This window comes from Thunnus albacares, chromosome 16, assembly GCF_914725855.1.
Source record: "Thunnus albacares chromosome 16, fThuAlb1.1, whole genome shotgun sequence".
NCBI classification, from domain to species: domain Eukaryota; kingdom Metazoa; phylum Chordata; class Actinopteri; order Scombriformes; family Scombridae; genus Thunnus; species Thunnus albacares.
In genome coordinates, this window is record NC_058121.1 from 20,594,888 (window position 1) to 20,617,738 (window position 22,851).

General features: G+C 39.9%; 1 protein-coding gene across 8 annotated transcripts in view; it reads left to right on the forward strand.

Annotated features, from left to right (window-relative positions):
* The window catches only part of LOC122999638 (neurexin-3b), a 293,680-nt gene that overhangs the window by 79,402 nt on the left and 191,427 nt on the right, over positions 1 to 22,851 (forward strand). For all 8 annotated transcript variants that reach the window (XM_044376714.1, XM_044376713.1, XM_044376720.1 and 5 more), the window contains 2 exons: positions 8,390 to 8,828; positions 12,611 to 12,994. In XM_044376714.1, coding sequence (XP_044232649.1) covers positions 8,390 to 8,828; positions 12,611 to 12,994 — 823 coding nt within the window. The remainder of the gene's footprint in view (positions 1 to 8,389; positions 8,829 to 12,610; positions 12,995 to 22,851) is intronic.

Below are 22,851 nucleotides of genomic sequence, written 5' to 3' on the forward strand. Positions count from 1 at the left end.
AAATGAGTATACGTGTTTGTATCATCAAGGTATTATAAATTTAAAAAATATATAGTTTGCTTGGTGTGCAGCAAGGAGGAATGATTCAAAAACCACAGCATACACCCAGTGATGGAAATTCTCCTTTACATGGTATTGTATTCATACCATTAGGGTATTAATGTTTGTTCTTTTGCAACATGGGAGGATTTGTTGAATTGCAGCTCTTGACAGCCATGGAAGTCAGTCCTGCACAAAGCATTAAATATAGATGAGCTGTTGGGCCAGTACTGCAAGCCAGCATGTCAGCCGTATATAGTTTTTATAGGTGCTCTAAACACTAACACATTTGCAGCATTAAAGTAATGAGGTTCTTACATGTGTTACTTAACCTGCATTCTGGTCTGATCCAGGAAAAAGTTCCTGGATCCAGCATGCTGAAGTGAGGGGGAGATGTATTTGTATTTTTGAATAAGAGAAGTGTTTTCCTGGAGCTAGTAGTTGCATTAATAATGACCCAAGTCTACTGAAGTGTCCCAGAAAGCAGTGAGCCAGCATGTGCAATACGAGGATCCTGAAACTAAAGTAGCTAAATGGAATTTAGGCATTCATTTTATTATTTACACTTGTGCTTCTCCGGCTGGGACATGTAAATATGTCTTCAGTGAAAAAGGGGCCTTTTAGTAGGGTTAAGAAAGTGTTGTGGCTGTATGTCGATGACACAGTAAATTCCCACGCAGGGGATGAACTAATCCTCACCTGAGCTTCCTCATTCCTCCTCCAGTACAGGCCAACATGACATACCCAACATGGTAAAAAGAATAAATCTAGTACACAGATACTGAACAGTACACAGGTACAGTAGGTTAGCCTGTTTTTTCGCAAAACATTTTCATTAGCTATGAGGCATCTACCCTCACTTGGACCTATGTTCCACATGTAGAAAACAATGAAAGAAAGAACGTTAAGAGATTCTTATCTGTCAGTTTTAAAACTTCAATGGTGATAACCATAATATAAATCTTACACTAGTAGATGACATGCCTAAAGTTGCATTAATCATGTTTTATGTCCACTTACTGGCAGAACTCCACAACAAGCTGAAAATCACATGTATGACATATTACGGTCTCAAACTGTTGCCTGTTTACACATCCAGCAGACATACAGTGACATTAGCATTCATTTGGAGTTGCGTTTCTGGCGATCTGATGAATATAAGTCTGATATTCACTCTCTTTTTAGCTCTATTTTGGTCTCCACCAAGTTCTGAGAAAAAAAACAAACTGCCTTTTTTATCTACTAAAATCTCCACTGTGTTCACAAGCTAGACTCTAACTTTGTCTGTCTGTCATTTTTCTCTGCAAACAACTGCTCACATGAACTGGAAGCGAGGTTGATGAGAGCAGTGAGACTGAACCAAAACAGTAAATTGCAGGTCAGAGAACTAGAACAAGATGAAAGCTGCTAAAACTCAGAGTTGAGTGGAACTGCGGAGTTGGGTTATAATCCTCTGTGGGTGGTTCACCACTACGAGCGACCCCTTTCACATTATATATATAGTCTTATGACCCATTGTTCTTATAAAAACGTTGATAAGTGCAGCTTTAACAAGGCAGATGCTTTAATGTAAGGACTGCATGTTACATCGTGAGCCGTGATGCCGAGGCGGTTGCGTTTTCCATGTGTTTCTAATATTATCGGGGTGAGCGTGACTCAGCGTGAGTTGGCCCTTGAGAGAGAGCACTGGGTGGACAGAATCTTGGAGGTGATTCACCATGTGGCCGGGTAGTGGTAGTATTGTGTGGTCCTCAACTGTTCATCATACGTTGCTCCATTAAGCAGGCATGATGCCATCTGCTACACAGAACCATGCAAACTGCTCACGACTCGCCTTGTAATCTCTCCTTCATATCTTTATTCATTCACACTATCTCTTTCATCGTTGCACTACGCCCAAGATGTGTGTTTTTTTTTACTGCCTGTGTGTATTTGCATTCACCCTCACCTATGTGTACTCCCTTTGTATTATCTTTTTTGTCTTTGCGCCTCTCTCATTCTCTCCCACACCACATTTATTCCTTCCTGCCCCCTCCACCTCTTCCTTTGGATTCAATATCCCCAGATAATGAGGGAATGATTCAGTTGAGTTTGGGCCATTGCTCAGATGAGAGTGCGTCAGTATTTCTGTCTGACTGTGTTGGTAATGTCTGGCTAGAGCGCTTCAGAGGCTGCTGAGCCAGGATCGTTGGTGCATCTTGGTCTCTGTTAACCATCAGGGTAAAGAACAATATTAAAAAAAAAAAAAAGCATCACTTTGAAAGAGAGGAAGAGCTGATGAATAGGTGGATGGAGGCATGTGCTGCTGCAGTGAGCGAATACCTCCCTTTTCCCTCTGTCTGACAACAAAAGAGATGCTGCGTGCTGCCATCACTACCCCTCTCTTGTTCAGTCTCCACTGCACTCATCTGCCCCCCTAGGCTATATGGGATGTCATCCATACACAACACTCACACACACATGTCCCGCCCACGCTCGTGTTTTGCCATGTGGGCTGCCGCATGTCACGTGACCGAGGGCCAGTGGGCAGCCACCCGACTCACTCGCCAGTCAGCCTAATGTTTGCAGCGCCATGCAGTCAGTGCTTTCTGCAACCCCTCCCCCCTCCCCGCCCCCACCCCACCCCCCCCCCCCCCCCCCCCCCATCAGCTCTCACGCCATCCAGCCCCTCCATCCGGCATCGCAGGGCACCCGTTGCGGCACTGGAGCTGTGTAGTGGCAACTTGTGTCAGACTGTGGGGGTGGCCGGGGCATGCGCTGTCATCGAGCGTTCTGCTGGGGGAGGAGGAGCTGTATCCAGGAGGTGGAAGAACGGGGAGATGCTGAGTAACAAGCAGGGAAGCAAGGATGTGAGGACAGAAGGTGCGAGGATTTAAAAAAAAAAAAACAAAAACGGAGAGTGATTTTGTGTTAGTCACCACAGTATGTTCAGGCAATGCTTGTTTTCCCCTCCAATAAAAATGCAAATGTCACCCTGTCCTTTTAATTATTTCACTTTTTTTTTTATGTCCCCTTAGAAGGCCAAACAGTGATGGATGGGTACAAACCTCAGAATTTAATGGAAGGCCTTCACCTCTCACCCACGCCGCCTAAAGGCTAATCTGTGGCGTTGTAAACATTGTTTGTTTGGCTCAAGGTGACACCTTATGCATAAATTTGTAACCTAGATGCCGGGTAATTCTAAACCCTGCATTATATAATATTATAAAAATAAGTTTTTTTATTATAGTTTTTATTTTTTAAACTCTAGACTCCAGTTACACCTATGATAACTGATAGCATATGAGATTAATAATATTTTAGAGCCATTTTTTTTACAATAGGTCATACTCTTTTGAAAGGTCGACTCTTAATCTTCCTTTTTTGAGGCCTTTTTCAGATCTATTTAGAAACTTTTACTTACAAAAGAACAGGATGTAAGTACAGAAAACAAGTTCACATCTCCTTGCTTCAGCTTCTCTTCTCTGCTGTCAGAACTGAGCAGTATTGGATTTCACCGTAGGACTTATGAGATGATCTTACACTAACTTTCCAAAGGAAGTTAAATACATACAATGCTAGAGTTTGTCTTCTGATCACGCAGTGGAATACAGAATATCAGGATATTCCTGTAACACTGCTGGCTCACTGAGAACATTTAAAAAAGTCTAAAATCAATCGTATAAACTAGTCAAATACTAATTTATTAATCTGTGCTTTCAGCGACATTTGATAAACTGCTAGCTGATCTCAAAATTCTTTGTGGGCCAATGATTGTTTTAACTCCTGGAAAGTATCTCCATTTGCATTGACAGTTTTTTGTATTTGAGTAATGTTTTCATGTAACATATAATCCTTTGAACAGCTCGTTAAAATCAGTTGTTTTAAAGCTTATTTTGCTGAGCTGGTTAAAGGACATAGTTAAAGGAACAAGCATAAAAAGTAGAATAAAACTGAAAACATAGAACTTAATTAAAGGTGTTATATAAGATATTTTAATAAAACCAAATGACTTAAAAACACTAAAATGAGTTTTTAAAGTGCTACACGGCAAGAGACAGCAGGGCAGGTTAATGCTCCCAGCAATACTACCAGCCTGGAGGTTATTCAGAGTCACGTATCTGGAAAACAGTGTTGTGTCTTATGGATGCAGCAGTAATCATCAGCAGATCTTGACCCCGCAGAAGACTTGTTTACAGTTTCTGTCAGTCAGGGTGGAAGCATTCTGAGGTTTGCTACAATATTTTAACCACAAAGGACCAACATGAAATTTAAGTTCATTCAAAGTTTTGGTGTCAACCCTGACACCGGCTCAAATGTCATGGATTCAGTATTTGGGCGTTTGGAGAGTTGAAGTCGATGAGAGTGTGAAGTGTGAAGATGGGCTGAGACAGTCAAGGTCCTGAATGAGGGTCCTTGTGGTGCAGAGAAGAATCTTAGAGAAGGAATCTAATAACGTAACACTTTGTTATATATTTTTCTAGCTGCGGTTTATTCGGTGTCATGATTCTATTTCAGTTTGATGTCTCAAGAAACCAATAAATTGACAAAAAAACCCCGGCAAAATACTGTGTATATAGTTGATTTTCGCTGTCAAGGCTCTCACTTTCTGCAATACATACATCTTAACACAAAGCGGAACGTGGCGAAGGCAAACTGCCTCCCCAGGAGGAAGCAAAGAATCAGAGCCAACATGCTTCATGGATGCTGTGGTGGAGGTGGCTGTAGGGCTGTAACTGTAGAGGCATTTTGAGCTGTGAAGCAGCAGCAGCAGTAACAGCAGTATGTGCAGAGAGAGTATGAGCCTCACAAGTGCAGCCTCACTGTTCTGTAAAGAATAGTGTATCCTGTGGCATGGCTGAACACGCTTGGCAGCCTACACTTGAAGTTTTTCACATTGAAAGATCATTCCACCCAAATGACAAAAAATATGTCTCTTATTTATCCCCTATAATAGTTTCCAGTGATAGTTTTGGTTTTATGTGTGACGACAGGCTGAGATTTGAGATATCCACTACTGAAACTTCTGCCACCCCAATACAATAGAGGTGAATGGAATTTCATTTGCATAGCTCATTGCAAAAAAAAAAAAAAAAAAAAGTTCCAGAAACATCTTAGTTACTCAGGATAATCCACAGACCTCGCTGTGAGCTGAGCAGAAAATAGTTCCCAACATATTACCGCTGTGTTTGTCAAAAGTAATTTTTCTGAATGCCATTCACTTCCAGTTCATTGGGATGAAGGCAGAATATTTTAATGGTGGATCTATTTCAAAACCCAGGCACATAGAAAATATCTGCACAGCTAGATAGCAATAGGTGTAAGTGGCAAAGTATGTTGTTAGTGATTAGGGTGAACTAATCCTTTAATATCGGTGCACTGTCACATTTCAGTTTTCATAAAATGGTAATTTAGGCCCGTATTGATTCCCACTAATGATGACTGAATATTCTATCCTTTGTTTCAGCAGTGCTGTCACTCATCCAGTTATAATATTTACTCACCCTCTGTTGTTACATTAATTTGCACTAAATTTTCTGTGTACAGTTGCATTGTGTGTGTGTGTGTGTGTGTGTTTGAGCAAATAGAGGGCTCCTCTGCAAAGCTTCATGAGTTCCTTGTGTGTGTGCGTGTGTGTGTGTGTGTGTATCGTCTCTTCACTTCACTGGAATTACCCTGCCTCTTCATTAACACCTGGCTAAATCAGCAGCTGACAGCAGCTGTGGCCGAGGCCAAGAGGACATGAGCACTGATCTGAAGTAGATTAGGGAGGAGATAGTCTATATGTGTGTGTGTGTGTCTGCGCACGCACACTCGCTTCCACCCACCAGCCTTTTCCCCTCGCCCCTCTCCCTCGTTTCCCTACCAGGCCCGATCAATACACCATCCCGCAGCAGAGATGGAGCATCTCGGCTTTATGGAGTCGTTACAGTCCCCTGTGCGTGCATTATGAATGGGCCCCATAAGGCTGTTGATAGGCAGAGGGATAGCGTAGCAAAGCACAGCCATAACAAAGGAAGAGATGAGGTACACATAACCGCAGTAGTCAGTTCCTCTTTTATAACATCATTTCGATTACCTTATTGATTAGCCTGCAGTAGCACAGACAAAATCATAATCCCAAAACAGATCGGGGGCCTGGTTGATTGTAAGATTAGTGTGTCCCAGAATAACATTGTGCTGCTGCAGAAAGTTTGTTAAGACTTTCACTACCAAGCAAACAAAGGTTTTCATGAGACAAACAGGTTTTCACAATTTAAGAATAGCCTGATCTGCCTAAAGTAGACCTTGTATAGTGAAAAATCACAGAGTTTGATTATTCTTTCCATGTAGAGAAAACTCTACTTGATATGTCTCAAAGACAGAGACAGACTGTCTTGGAACTCGGGCAAGTTTGAGCGATTTACATCTAAGGATTGCACAGTGACCATCACAGACCAGGAAAAAAAAAAAAAAAAAAAAAGTTCTCCTTTGCAAATGAGCAGTATTAAAGCATCTTTCTCTTCTCTCGTTCTCCTTTCATGTAATATTCAGTTTGTTCTCTTGCCCAAGAGTAGTCTAAAAGCTCGGTGAAAGTGAAATGCAAGGTATTTTGCTTCAGAAGAAAACATAAAAACATCAGTGTTTCAGAGAAATCCGTGTTATCTTAATGGAGGTTCAAGTTTGGGTTTTGAGCTACAGGGCAGATACAACATCTCCGTGGAATATAATTCGTCAGTTCTGTTTTTACATTTGATGTTTATGGTAATATCAGTTTTTTTCATTTTGATGTTTATCATAATTTCAGTTGAGTTGGGTTTAAATCAGCTCGGCTGATGCTGATTGACATTATTCAGAGAGTTAGATTGCGCCATGTTTCACTAGAATTTCTCTCTTCAGATCTAGTGCTTAGCTTATAATCACATGCAAACAAAAAGAGCTAACAGAAATGATCCCTCAAGCCATGAGTCATATTAGCATGTTTAGCATACTCAAACACTCTCTTGTCTCTCTTTTGTGTCCGATGCATCTCAAGTGTGTTCATATGATAATTTACTTTCGCAGGTAGCCAAGCTTTTAATATGTTTAAAAATGGAATGAACGTCATCAGTATTTTGTGGTGCACTATCGGTAGATTTAGAGCTTGACAAAGTATGTGGTGATTACTTTGTTGTGTGTCATGTTCAGGAGATTAAGTGTAGTCGTTAACTGCATTGACAGCTACGCCGCTGTTTGTGTTGCGCTTCACATAGACGTGTATGTACACACGAACATAACGCAAGCATATTTTGAAAGCAAGTGGCACACACTGGCTTTACAGCATTTAATCTTCGAGATCCCTCCCTCTTTTTCTCTCTGTTTGCTTTCTGACGTTTTTTTTTTCTCACAGTTTTCTGCTGCCCTTATTCCCACCAGCTCGTCTGTCTCTCCTTCCGTTTTTTCTCTCTCTCTCTCTCTCTCTTTCCCCCCTCTCCAGTCCTCCTCGGCGTTCGGGTCACCTGTGTTGATTTACTGTCAAATCTTCCAGGATTATCGGTAATCCCACAGCAGTAAAATCTGTTTGCTGACAGCTGCGCTCCCTCTAACAGTGTTGCTGTTTCCTGCGCGCACACACTGCCTTATATATCAAGAAAAAGCCTGTCTTCCTCACCAGAAAAGAAAAGAAAAAACATTAATTTTCCGCCTCAGTGGATTCCAATTGACAATATTCTGCTCTCCTTTTCTGCGGTATTTGGTTGTATTTGACTATAAAGTAAAGCTGCTTTCTACTTTTATGGATTAGGGGGTTGGGGTGAATTTATTGTGGGTAAATAGGTGTGATGTTGAGTATATTCTCACAGGGTCACAGATACTCCGGAGGGGTTTCACCCTGTGTTCACAAAGACTGCTCTTTTTGAACTATACGGGGGATTACTCACTAATAATATAGCCATTGCTTCTCACATTTGACTCAGTCGGCAGATGTTCAATCAAACCAAAATATAGTCACGCATTTGTGTACAATCTCCGTTTCACTGTGGATAAATTGGAGCTGAAATAGAAAATGACTGAGAAACAAATCGGGCCATACACACCTTAGAAGATATTAGTTTTATCGATCCAGCCGTCCTCAAATCAGCAATATGTGATATTACTAGAGTATGATGCTATAATATTACATTTTACAATGGAGTGCAATTCATTCACAGAGAAAAAAATATAATTTTTTCAATCATTACTGCTCTGGCAAATTATCTACTACGGTGATACATCGTGAACAAACTAAAAAAAGATAAACAAAACCCTCTAAGCCCTCTATGATTCACACTGAGGTATAATTTTACACTTGCATGCGTGCCATATATTTTAATGCATATATGGGAAGTCTTTAACACACTTTCTTCTTCCCCAGGTGGTGTACAAGAACAACGATATCCGCCTGGAGCTGTCCCGCCTCGCCCGCATCGTGGACCCCAAGATGAAACTCCAGGGCGACGTGGTCTTCAAGTGCGAAAACGTTCCCACCCTCGACCCCATCAACTTCGAGACCCCCGACTCCTACTTGGCTTTGCCAAAATGGAACACCAAGCGCGTCGGCTCCATCTCTTTTGACTTCCGCACCTCCGAACCCAACGGACTGATACTCTTCACCCACGGCAAGCCCCAGGACCGACGGGACGCCAAGGGTCAGAAGAACAACAAGGTGGACTTCTTTGCTGTGGAGCTGCTGGATGGAGGACTGTACCTGCTGCTGGACATGGGCTCCGGCACCATCAAGGTCAAAGCCACTCAGGCTAAGGTCAATGACGGCGTCTGGCACCATGTGGACATCCAGAGAGATGGTCGCTCAGGTAAGGAAATATAATAATAACAAATTTCAAACCTCAGTTTTATGAATCTATCTACTTTGCCCATTCAGAACTTTTTGCAGTAGTATGGCAGCGACTACAACTGAACAGATTTTCCTACTTTTAGCCACAATCATTACTAAAAGTAGAGTTAGACACTTGAGTTCTGTTTAACAGCATTGTCACAGGTTGTTAAAGTTGCTAAAATAAACTGTGATCAGCTTGGTGCTTTGGTAAGGCACTGTGGTCTCAGTTTATTACTGTTTTTCCTTTCTCTCCCTCTTTCTCACACACACACACAAAATCAAAGTATGGCTTCAATCAGGAGACTGAACTCTTGGCTCAATTAAAAATATGTTGCCTCTGGCTGCAAATCATATGAATTTATAGGCAGAGCTGACAAGGCAAATAACAAACCACTATACAGAGAATTAAACCAAAGAAATAAATGTACGCTACTGTACAATATATCCTGAAATACAGAGTGAAGAATGACTCGTCCTTTCTGTTATATTGCTATAGGGACTTAGCCTGTATATTCCTTTATAGCAAGAGGGTATCATCATTCATCGTTTGAGATGGGAGACCTTCATTTTGGGGAATTAACAAAAAAAGTTTTACAATTGTTTTCATTATTACGGTAGTTAGTAAATATATATATTTTCCCCTCACATAACAATATATAAATCTCTAAAATGAAATAATGACCTTTATTTCCTGCCTTGCCTTAGTGCACCTCACAATTAGAACCCTAAGTGCTGTTTTTAAATTTCAAAACAGTGTTTAGAGTCATTAAACCTAAATATATTTCAATAAGAAGAGTCAACTGAAAGTAAATGACATCATTTATTGAGATTAACAACATGGAAATATTTTGCCAATTGAACTTTACTGAGACAGGAGACAGGACAGGATCAGAGTCTAGATGCTGGTGGTGGTGGTGGAACCAGCATATTGTTGATGGGAACTTTCAGTTGAGTCGCTCTGGACAGGTCATGGTGCTGATGGGTTGCACAATAGTAGGTCTGAAGAACAGAAAGCCAGAAGATATTTAAAGAACAGTATCAAGGGGTTTGATTGGCTCGATGAACCCAGGCAGAAAGATCATTGGTCAGCTGTTGATGTCGTAATTGTGAATGTAGGAATTTTGACAGTGTGGGAATGTGGAAGTGATGAAGAAGAATATAACAGGAGGAAACAATGGCATTCACCCATAGATGAATAAAGGCAGAATGATTGAACTTTTGCCAAAGCTTCATTTAATATGAAAGAACGAAAAGCAGCAACGTTTTAGACTTGAGAGGCTGCAACAAATAAATATTTAGTAGTTTTTACTTGATAACGGGCCTAAAAGATATAGATTTCTTTAAATTGCCTTTCTTGATTTTCTAAGAGTTGATGGGTTGTAAACAAAAACCTAACAGGAAAACTTTATTTGAAATAGCAAATAGAAATATAGAAATGACTTTCACCATCATTAAATTGTACTTTCATCCCCCCCAGACAAGTTTAACATATAATAATGTATAATAATAATAATGTACCAAAATTTAAAGGCCACAAAATGTTTGTGTTCATGGAAATAATACTGTAATTAACAACAAAACAAACAATACAGCTCACACCAGCTGTCACAACGGAGCTGCACCAGCAGTAAGAATCAAAGCAGTAAACATGTTACTGTTTATTTCAGCTTTTTTCCTGTATCGCAAACACCGGATGATGTAAACGTCCTCATTATATTAATTTCCGGGGTGATTTATCGCCAGGATAGAATCGTACTTCTCTCTAGCCGGTTACTGATTTATTTCTCCTCTGCCGCTTCCATCTGTATGTCCTCTGACCTCAAAACACGGCCATATACACAGAAAGTATTAGAAGAAGATTATATTAGAGAAAAGGGTTGGAAACTTCTGTTGCCTTGAGCTCCAAACCCAACACAATCTCTGCACTAGGTGGGATCCTCCAGAGAACTCGGGTGTGTTAGTCGGGGCTGCAGCCTGTGTTATATATCAGGTTAGAGCAGCCAATTTAGTCGTGTGTCAGAGCTCACTGCTTTGATTAATCACCAGCACAGCCCCCAGTGCGATAGCAGAGTAGAAAGTAGGATTTTCACAGGGAAAAAGAGGAATGAGACAGATATATGGATACCAGACTGAGGGATGGTTAAGAACAGGCATAATCACACTTGTGGCTGGAGTGAAATGTTAATAGGAGTTGCAAGTGAATTAAATTTCTTGGCTACAAAGAGCTCTCGCCAGAATCTCCCTGTCTGGCTGCAAGGTGAATGTAACACAAGTGAAATGTGAGAGCTCAGATTACACTGTTTTCAGACAAGCTAAATTTGTGTTTTGTGGAAAAGGTGATCTTTACACCCTCTTTTCTATGTTTTTCTCGATCTCAGTAAGGGCTGTTAGAGAGGTTCAGATAGAGGTATGATCGTACATATCGATCTTATCCCTCTCTCTCTAATGATCCATATATATTTAAAGGTGCAATCTAATTATTTTGCACATGTATTGAAAGGTTTGACAGTAAAAAAAATGGTTTAAGTGATCATGAAAATTTAATTATAGGCTTGTTTTCCTGCTGATGTAAACAAATCTTTAACAACCTTTCATTTACCCTTGATCTAGTTCACTAAAAGACAGTCTTTTTGGGAATCATACTAGATTCCCTCGTTGTCATTTTTGAGTCAGAAAGAACTGATGAACCAAACTGTTTTGACTATGCTATATAAAATAAAATGCACAATACATTTATGTTTATAGAGTCTGGCTGAGATCACACGTAACGTCTCTAATGATTTTGTCTGTGGTGTATTTTTATCTGCTTGGAATATAAATGAGGGAGTGTGTTGTCACTATATCTTAGTAGTATAAATGCAGCAGTGCCAGGGAATTTATAATTATTTGGACCATGGGGTCCTTGCATAAAACTATTAATTTGGGGTTATATGGATGTTAAGAAAAATATAAAATGTCCCTCTGATAGTTACTTTAATTGTCTCATGGGAGAATACACACATAAAAATATCTATTGTGTGGTATTGGGGCTCTTTTGCTAGTGTATATTATCAGTGTCCTTGTGCCAGTGAAGTGCTTATTTCGATGGATGCAAGCTTATTTTTTTTCCTGCATCCCCCATTCTGTAATTTTCGTGACTGGAATATCAGTGGCCTTGAAGAGAGTGTTACAGTCAGTGATCAGTGCAATTTTGGCTTCCAAACATAGGTTAGCACCTCCTCCTACTCAAAACCACCTCTTAGCACAGACACAGTTGTACTTTTCTATTTTTGTCAGCCTCTTTTTTACAGATTTGCTGTCGGTGCGCTTCGGCTTTGCTTGCAGCTCCACTAAAGTGGAAGTGCAAGCAAAAATCTAGTTATTTTCACCTCTGTCCTCACTTTGTTGAACAAAAAGGAGCCATTAATTCACATTCTGTTTGAAATTGTAATTTTTATTTAGTCTTTGAATATCAATTATATGTAAGTGCCAAAATGCTGTAAACTGAGGGCAATAAATGTCACTCGTTTTCAGTGGAGTTCCTGTTATTTCAGTAATTTAGCAGAAACAAGTGCTATTTTCCGGCAGTTAGCAAAATATAGAAGATCATGTAACTAGGAGAACATCACGCTTGATTTGAGAAAATCCAACAAGAAACAGTGACCAGTGTTTTTAAAAAAAAACATATTCTTGGAGAAGACTACATGACATGTTGACATGTACATTTTTTTGCAGTTTAGTGTCTGGCCGGTATTTAATAATTGATTTTTCTTCCCCCAGGCATTATCTCAGTAAACAGCCGCCGGACCCCTTTCACAGCCAGCGGGGAAAATGAGATCTTGGACCTGGAGGGGGACCTTTATCTGGGTGGTCTGCCAGACAACCGGGTGGGTTTGGTGCTGCCCACTGAGCTCTGGACCGCTATGCTGAACTACGGCTACGTGGGCTGCGTCCGGGATTTGTTCATTGACGGACGCAGCAAGGACATCCGTCAGATAGCTCTTTCCCAGAACGTGACGGGCATCAAGTCTTCGTGTAGTAAAGTGACGGGGAAACAGTGCGACAGCAACCCTTGCAAGAACAACGGGGTGTGTAAGGAAGGATGGAACCGCTTCGTCTGTGACTGCACTGGGACCGGCTTCTGGGATAGTACCTGTGAGAGAGGTGAGACTCCTTTGTAGTCGTGAGTGTGTTTTCTCTCTTACAGTGATGATTGTAAAACCTTATTGTGGCTGTCAGAAGACTTATTGATTTGTTGTGAAGGACCTTTTTAAAGAGAGTACCGCAGCTCCTTTTCAGTGCTGAGAAATCTATTTGGTCAGTGTGCTCATGACAACATGTGTGCATAGCTTAAAAGATGCAGTAGACTAGTTTTACAAAGTTGAAAATATGTTTTCTGGTATCCTAAAGATGGTTGTGAAGCGGCAGTGACATAGCCGATGTCATGTCAGTGTCTACTAACAATAGCCTTTCCAGGGAAGTGGACAGCGCTCTGTTTTTAGCAGACAGCAAGAAGTGTGACTTGGGACACTTTCTCCACAATATTTTTAGAAGCTTTGCTGAAAGATTTAATAGGATTTCACTTTTCTGCCAAGTGGCTCTGGAAAAGGAAAGCTTGTTTTTTGCTGGGGATGTTTCTGGAGTGAAATTGAACTTCTCTGCTGCTGAAATGGCCTCTACTTGTCTGGGTTTTAAGAGCTTGGACGCATTAAGTTTTTATGAGACGGCAGAGATAGGGACACTCCGAGCTGTGGGAGAGTATGTTATCGGACTATTGTTCAGATTGTTATTCACTTTTTCACTATTTTACAGAAATTTTTGGGGCTCAGTAGAGGGCTTTAAGTACTTTCCTAAGAACTTTAGGTGTGTAAAGAAATGTACTTCGAGGAGGAATAATGACAAATCTGGAGAGGTGGTTGTTACAACCGGCAGCTTGTGTCACTATAGCAGGCTACTGGGAGGACAATGTGTTGTAAATGATTAATAAAAGCCAAAAGAGAGTAGGGATCAACATGTACTTTACATTGTAACAAGCCTTTGTTATAAACTATTGTATGAAGAGTATATTCAGGTGTAGGCTGGTCCTTCATGTGCTCTTGATGACTTGTAGCTTAAAGAATTAAAATTTAATAGCCGACGGCAAAGATTAAGGAAAGAATCCTTAAGTAACCCGTCTTGGAAGCAGGTTCGGAGGAGGTTGAACATAATGACACGTGTTTAAAATGCATAGTCATAAATAATAAAAAATGAATGTTAGCATTGCAACAATGTACAGTACATGTCTCTCCTGCCGTGAGGGGGCTAAACTTCCAGAGGGAACCAAGTTAGGTAGTTGGGGCTGTCTGATTGAGTTAACCTTGTCTTAGGCTTTGTGTTGTGTCTATTTTAGTAGCACTCCCATGATGTTGTATCTGTACAAAAGGAGGGAAAAAAGGCAGCTGTGAAAGCAGCAGTGTACTGGATAAGAAACATTAAAACAGAGCCAATGTGCCTCACTGACCTTCCACCCACAGAGAGAAAACATTAAGTCACATGTCCCTAAGGCTCAGACTGCTGGTCTTTCTCACTACTTCTTCTTCTTCTGTCCTGTTCCGCTTCCTCCCACACAACGGTCTCTGAACGGTTGTATATCTGCATTCGGTGAGCACTGTTGACGCTGGGTGATAACCTACGGGACCGTCAGTCTGCCCTCCAGTTCTGGAGCTGTAGAACAAAACATCAGTCTGTTCAGCAGTTGATTTTTTTTTTTTTTTTCTTTGCACAGTGAGGGGTGTGGTGAAATGTGCTGATGTTGCTTATGCTGACATGACTGCATTTATGCCTCTGACTTTTGGTTTTATGGTTCAGATACTGGTTGAATCCCTCTTAGTTAAGTTGTGTGGAGATATGATGCTACAAAATTAGATCATTTTGGAACAACGAGTCGATTGATTAATAAGTCGGTGAACAAAAAATAATTGGCCAACCATTATAATAATTAATTAATCCTTTTAAAGGGGCACACCACTAATTTTACACATAAAGGTAATTTTACTTATCATGGGTATTACTTGAAAACAGTTGTGTCATGTCTTCTGGGGCTCTGGAGGGGCTTTCCAAAAAAAGCAACTTGTTGTGTAAGGCATCTTTGAGTATCTTGAAAAGCGATCTATTAATGAAATGTATTATTATTATTATTATCATCATTATACAAAAATATCTCAACTTGGCAGACTACAAATTTTTGAAGCTTGCATTACAAACAGGTGTGTGAAAGACTTTGTGGGTGTTTACCAGGCAGGAAGGGTCTAATGAAAAGATGCCTTTAGTTGCATTATGGGAGAAGTAGGATCCAGTGTTTTGGGGGCTTGAAGAATACTAGGGACTAAAAAGTCAGGATATCTCGGCCTCTGCTGCATCGGTTTGGACATAACTCTATAAAAATCTGGAATAGCCCTTTAATAATGAATCAACTACAAATGCCCAATATTTGTACATTTCAGTCTCTCCCATGTAAGGATTTGCTGCTTTTGTCTTTTGGTTTTTTAACTGTTGTTGGGACAAAATAAGGAGCTTCTGGAAGTTAGCAATGGGCATTTGTTGTTATTTTCTTTATTTTATAGATTAAACAATTAACCAAAAAAATGAATCTGTCAATTAATCAATAATGAAAATAATAAGTTGCAACCCAAAAGTGAGCTATAGGCAAAAAATTGCAGTTATAAGAATAAAAATTCTGTTAGACTGAGACAAATCAGAATGTTTGAGCACAAATATCTTGAGCAATGGTATCATCTGTATCAAATTATCATATCACATCACAACTCAGAGGTTTCTTAATTGTAATTTTGTCCACCAACAGACTTTTTTTTTAGAGTGAATGGGCCTGTTCTTCCATCCATTTACCCATCACCCATTTTCTGGCTTTTTGGGCCACTTATCAAGGTCACAGTAGCAACAGTGTGAACAAAACAGCCAGGATGTCCTTTCCCAACTTCCTCCAGCTCTTCCTTGGGGATCAGTAACCCCTCCTGTGTATTCTGGGTCTGCCCTGTAGTCAAGCCGGAACAGCCTGAGTAACCTCAGCTTGCTCCAATGAGTGCAAAGTCACAGCAGCTTGCGATACAGAAGCCCTCTCTCTCTCTGCTGAACTCCTCACTTTCTCACGTAGAGTGAGGCCAGCCGCCCCGTGGAGGAATCTCAACTTGGCTGCTTGTGTCAGCGATCTTATTTTTTTCAGTCACTACCCCGAGCTTGTGACCACAGGTGAGGGTCGGAAAGAAGACTGAGCAGTAAATTGAGAGCTTTGATTTGTAGCTCCCTCTTTGCAGCCATAATACAGAGAGAGCTGAGTTCCATTCCCCTTCTGGTACAATAAAAAAACAGCTTTTTTCTGGGCCAATTCCTCTAAGCAGCAGCAGGCAGTTTCACTATCCTCACCATCACTTGTGAAGAAGAACCCACCTGGATTGAGCGATCCATGTTTCCACCCAGAATCTGAGTTGTTGATCAGGGTCACATGGGACATCACACCCTGATAAAAACAGGAAGACAACATCTGTAAATGGCTCAAGATCTGTATGATTGCAAACTAAAATTTCAAATTAGACTCATTTCATTAGTTTTTATATTCTCTAATGATCACTCATATTACAGTCCAGAGTATATAATGTTTTTGAAGCTAATTCTTGTCTGTACAGTAGTCCTTGAGATGAAGAAAATGTATTTATTAGAAATCTTGGGCTTGAAACGACGTGGTGTTTTCTTTATTTGAAATGAATTTGCAGTGCTTTGGAACAAATGGAATTGTATTAGTCATGCTGGTAGAATAGCTTATTTTCCTTCTCCTCCATGCTTTTAACCTGCCCCTGAAGCTCCCTGGTGACAATATCAAACAACCGCTGAGATGTATTCACACATGGCGCTTGCTATTGATCTGAATCATGCTATACAGTACAACAGAGAATTGTACTTGTATGATGAGACGAGGGGTGAAATGATAGAGATCAGCGCTCTCCTGGGTGGTGCAACAAAGGTTATACATTTACATTACAATGATTGGCCTTTGTTGGTGACTTTCTGCTGGAATGTAAATAAGCTCTTTTGTCTGTCTGTGTTCAAAACAATTTGTCGAGATCAGCATACACCGTTTTTGTCATGTTATTTAGTCCAAATATATTTCCTTGGGAGGCATCAGAAGTATTTGTCACATTGCATCAGCATTTCCATCTTTAAACTCTTGAAGTCTCTGACTTCAGCAAAGCTCATCAGTATAAAAAAAATCAGTATACATGGGCTCCTATGAAGGGAGTATTACTACACTTGGAAATTAATATTAAGCATCTGTAAAGTTAATAGGGGGGCACCACCTCCATTGATCAATTAATTAATAATTAATTAATTAGGAGGAAAAATACTTAAATCAAATTAATCAGTCTTATTGAATAGATCTTCTGAAATAAAGGAAGACACACATACAACAACTTGGCTATAAATTAAGATATTTATTTAACTACCAAGGGATAGGATGAATGGGGAAAACTAAGCATATATACGTATACTAGCTTTAGAGAACAGAATGAAATTTATATTCTCAGTTTGGACACATTTTTATCATTAACTTGCTTGACGACACCGACAGTATCTGCTTTATTCTCTTGGAAAGAGCTTCTCAACTCCTTGAAATGATTTTCCTTTAAGTAGCTTCAAAGTCGGGGCGTTAGACAAAACCTTTCCACACTATATGAAAATGCCACATATTCTGTTTTATAAAAAGGTCAAATTCTGTGTTGCAGCACTTCATTGAAGCTAGAGTACATTGATAATGCTGTCATTTATGTCAGATACAAACAATTTCCAGGTTATTCAGCTTAGATACGTCTTCAAGGAAAAATCTACCCACTGATGCTCCTTCAATAGTAATGATGATCGCTGAACATGTGAATGTTTATAGTACAGTGACATTCAAAGCCAAGATATTGTTTTATTGCTGCAGTATTACATCTGATAGAAAATCAGATTTCTTGTGCATCATTTTATAGACATTTCCCTGTAGTTCATATATTCAGGACATATTTGGAAACTTGTGCAGTAATGATGAACCCACTGATGGTAGAGCTGAAGAGGTTACTCAGAAAGTGCCTCCAGCCACATAAGAACAGTCAACGCTGCAGTTTCCTGCAAGATCATTTACAGAGTAGAATCCTTGCAGTTTTCCTCTCTGTCCACATCCCCTGTAGCCTTCACAGTGTTTGTAAAGAGAATTGGACTGAATGCAACAGGAGATTAGATATAGAGTTCTGTAGGTCCATCTATACTCCTCTGAAAATGCGTTCCAGTTCACCACACCTGATGACAAAAGAACTGAAGGGTTCATGTGTAAAACGTAGGTTCAGATTTTACAGAATTGGTTTCAGATTTACATTGTTAAGTGTATGAAGGGATGAGTAAGTGTATGAGGGGATTTTCTAATGGTCAGTATGAACAGGAAGAATGATTATGTCAAGAAAAACATTTGTCAATGTTTATTTTGGCACCTAACTATTGTTTTAAGACGGACTTTAAAAAATTTGAACCTCTCCTTTTTAAGAGTGTATATGTGCTTTTATAAACTCACACCTTCAAGTACCAAAAGCTTCATATCCTATGGTCTTATTGTATTGATTAGTTATTCACTAGTTATTATTAGTTATTCAATTCAGTTAAATTATAAATACCCGTATCAGTTCTGATACTTATAATTTTAAATCAGTGCTCATATAATTGGCCAGTAAGGAATATGTTGTATTTTCTCTCTAATAACGTCCACCTTAAGAAGCTGTCTTGTGACTTAGGGGTTAAGGCACTGACCATGAACTGAAGATTTAATGGCATGTTCAGGCTGTGTCTAGTATATAGCTAACATTATTTTTCTACAGCACACAGGGTCTCAACTCTTCCTTGTGTACAATTATTGATTTTTATAACTCCAAAAACCCACACCGCACAGAAGTAGTTCCAGCACATTTTGCACCAATGATATTTTCTCAAATAATGGAATCATTAGAAATAAAAGTCCCCAAATTATTTCATCATAGATTATTGAACGAAGTACATCACTCTGTGTAATTTCTCCTTTTCAACTGGGAGCCAAAAAGCAAGCAATTTTCTTGCTATGTTTAGCAAGACAAAAAATGCAACCTGACAGATATTTTAGACTCTTTGAGGAGATCAAAGATTGTACCAGGCGGCAACTAACAGAAAAAAGCGTTCCTGTCTGCTATCTGTTTTCTACCTGGTATCTGTGCCAGGTGTAGTCAAGTCAAGTCAATTTTATTTATATAGCTCCAAATCACAATAGAAGTTATCTCAGGGCACTTTTCACATAGAATAGGTCTAGACTGTACTCTTTAATTTACAGAGACTCAACATTCCCCCATGAGCAAGCATTTGGCGACAGCAGCAAGGAAAAAAAAAACTCCCCTTTAATGGGAGGAAACCTCAAGCAGAACCGAGCTCTAAATGGGCGGCCATCAGCCTCGACCGGTTGGGTTGAGAGAGAAAGGAAGAGGAGGAGGAGGAGAGGGGAGAGAGAGACAGAGAGAAGCGCAGCAACAACAATAACAAAAATAATAATAATAATAATAGAAATATGTCTAATAATAATAATAATAATAATAGCAGGCGTGGGCGTCAAGCAGGACCATGGCTGCACAGGGTCCACAGCCACAGTCCATGGAAGCGATCCATAACCGGGTGGTCTGTGACCATGATCCATAGAAACTTGCAAAACGAGAAAGCACAAAAACTCTAGGGAAGAAGTTAGTAACATGCATTAATTGTACATGAGTGTGTACAGATGGAGAGGGGGAGAAGGAGAGAGGAACTCAGTCCATCATGGGAAGTCCCCCTGGTAGTCTAGGCCTATAGCAGCATAACTAGGGGCTGGTCCAAAGCAAGCCTGGGCTGGTCCTTAGTATAAGCTTTATCAAAAAGGAAAGTTTTAAGCATACTCTTAAACGTAGAGAACGTGTCTGTCTCCCGGACCCAAACTGGAAGATGGTTCCACAGGAGAAGAGCCTGATAGCTGAAGGCTCTGCCTCCCACTCTACTTTTGGAGACTCTAGGAACCACCAGTAAGCCTTCATTCTAGGAGCGCAGTGTTGTAGTGGGGTAATAGGGTACTATGAGCTCTTTAAGATATGATGGTGCCTGACCATTAAGAGCTTTGTAGGTGAGAAGGATTTTAAATTCTATTTCAGATTTTACAGGAAGCCAGTGCAGAGCAGCTAAAATGGGAGAAATATGATCTCTCTTTCTAGTTTTTGTCAGTACACGTGTGGCTGCATTCTAGACCAGCTGTTAGGGCAGCCTGTAACAAATGCATGGATTCATTTTTCTGCATTTTTTTTAGTTAGGATGATTCTGATTTTTGCAATGTTATGTAGGTGGAAAAAGGCAGTCCTTGAAATTTGTTTTATGTGGGAGTTGAAGGACATACCCTATTTAAATATAACTCCCAGTTTTCTTATGGTGGTGCTGGAGGCCAGGGCAATGCCATCTAGAGTAGCTATATCATTAGATAATGTGTTTCTGAGGTGTTCATGGCCAAGCACAATAACTAAGTTTTGTCTACGTTTAGTAGTAGAAAATTGCAGGTCATTTGGGCCTTCATGTCCTTAAGGTATGCTTGGAGTTCAGTTCAGTGGGTATCATCTGCATAAAAATTAAAATTTATGGAGTGTTTCCTAATAATATTAGGCTACCTAAAGGAAGCACATATAAGGTGAATAGTGTTGGTCCAAGCATAAAACCTTGTGGAACTCCGTGTCTAACTTACATGCATGGTGGATTCATCGTTAATGTGTACAAACTGAAATCGATCTGATAAATAGAACTTAAACCAGCTTAATGCAGTTCCTTTAATGCGAATTAAATGTCCCAGTCTCTGTAATACGATGTGATGGTCAATGGTGTCAAATGCAGCAGTAAGATCTAACAAGACAAGTACATAGCGAAGTCCTTTGTCCGATGCAATTAGGAGGTCATTTGTAACTTTCACCAGTGCTGTCTCTGAATCTTGACTAAAAATCTGCCAATAAACTATTGTTATGTGAAAAGTCACACAACTGATTTGCGACTGCTTTCTCAAGGATCTTAGAGACAAAGGGAAGGTTAGGTATAGGTCTATAGTTGGCTAAAACACCTTAATCAAGAGTAGGCTTTTTAAGAAGAGGTTTAATTACAGCTACTTTAAAGGACTGTTGTACATGGCCTGTTGATAAAGACAGATCCATCATATCTAATAAAGAAGTGCTCACTAAGGTTAAGACTTCCTTAAGCAGCCTAGTTGGGATGGTGTCTAAGAGACAGGTTGATGATTTAGATGAAGAAATCGTTGAAGTTAGTTCAAGAAGGTTGACTTGAGAAAAACCATCCAAATCCAAAGGTTTTACTCCTGTTTCAAAGGTTCCTGTGTTTGGAGATAAATTGGTGCCTGTTGAGGGCAGGAGGTGATGAATCTTGTCTCTAATAGTTAGAATTTTATCATTAAAGAAGCTCATGAAGTTGTTACTGAGAGCTATAGGAATACATGGATCAATGGAGTTATGACTCTTTGTCAGCCTGAAAAGGAACCCTAGGGCTGTTTTTATTCTCCTCTATTAATGATGAGTAATAGGCTGCTCTGGCATTACAGAGGGCCTTCCTATATGTTTTAAGAGTATCTTGCCAGACTAAGCGAGATTCTTCCAGTTTGGTGGAACAAAATCCTTTCAAATTTTTTGCGATGTTTGCTTTAATTTGTGGGTTTGGGAGTCACACCATGGAGCTAACCTCTTATGTTTTATTATCTTCTTTTTTTTTAAAGGGGTGATGGAGTTGAGTGTCATTTGCAGTGACCCTGCGAATGACAATTTGGGAGGGACTAAAGTTTGCATAAAAGTCCTCTGTTGTATAGAGACATGGCACTGAATTCAATGCTGATAGAATCGCTTCCTTAAATTTAGCTACAACACTATCAGATCATCTAGAGAAGACATTTTTGTCATGTAGTCCAGTAATAGGAATTCAAAAGTTATTAAGTAATGGTGTGATAAAATAGGATTTTGTGGAAAAACTATGAAATGTTCAATTTCGGTGCCGTAAGTCAGAACAAGGTCAAGGGTGTGGTTAAGACAGTGAGTGGGTTTATTTACATTCTGAGCCAATTGAGTCTAATAATGAGATAAATGCAGTGCTAAGGCTATCATTACACGACATCCACGAGTATTAAAGTCACCTACTATAATTACTTTATCTGTACTAAGGACTGAGAATTCAGATAAAAATTCAGAGCAAAGTACAGGCCAGGAGGATGGTACACCATAACAAATAGAATTGGCCATAAAGTTTTCTAGGGTGGGTGTGAAAGACTGAGAACAAGGCTTTCGAATGAGTTATAATTAAGTTTAAGTCTAGGGTTGATAATTAGACTTGAGTTGAAAATGGCTGCAACTCCACCTCCTTGGCCGGTGTCTCGAGGAATGTGAGTATTAATATGACGGGGGGGAGTGGATTCATTTAGGCTAACATATTCTTCATAACACAGCCAGGTTTCAGGTAGAAAGTAAGTAATTGTTGTTGTACCATTGCAGTGGTGGTGTTAATTTTTATTAGGTTTTTATGTGCATCTCCTCTTCTGTTTAGTTTTGATTTAATTGATTTAAGTGGTCGGGGGGGCAGACACAGTTTCTATGGGGATGGAAGAGGACTGCAGCTCTGCTTCGGCCATATTTCTAGATATGAGAACTCTTCCATCCAAGTGGGATATATGTTGTCACTCCTAATCAGACCAGGTCTTCCCCAGAAAGTCTGCCAATTATCTATAAGTATATGGATGATTCCTCTGTCTCTTATCTCATGTCTGTTTTTCTTTCACTTTTTTTCTCTTTTTCAATCTCTGTCTTGAAGGCCTTCCCTCTGTCTTTTAGTTTCTGCATCTGCCTGCTCATCCCTCTCCTCCTCTCTCATACACACACATAAACACACATGCACACACGTGCACACACGTGCACACGCATGCT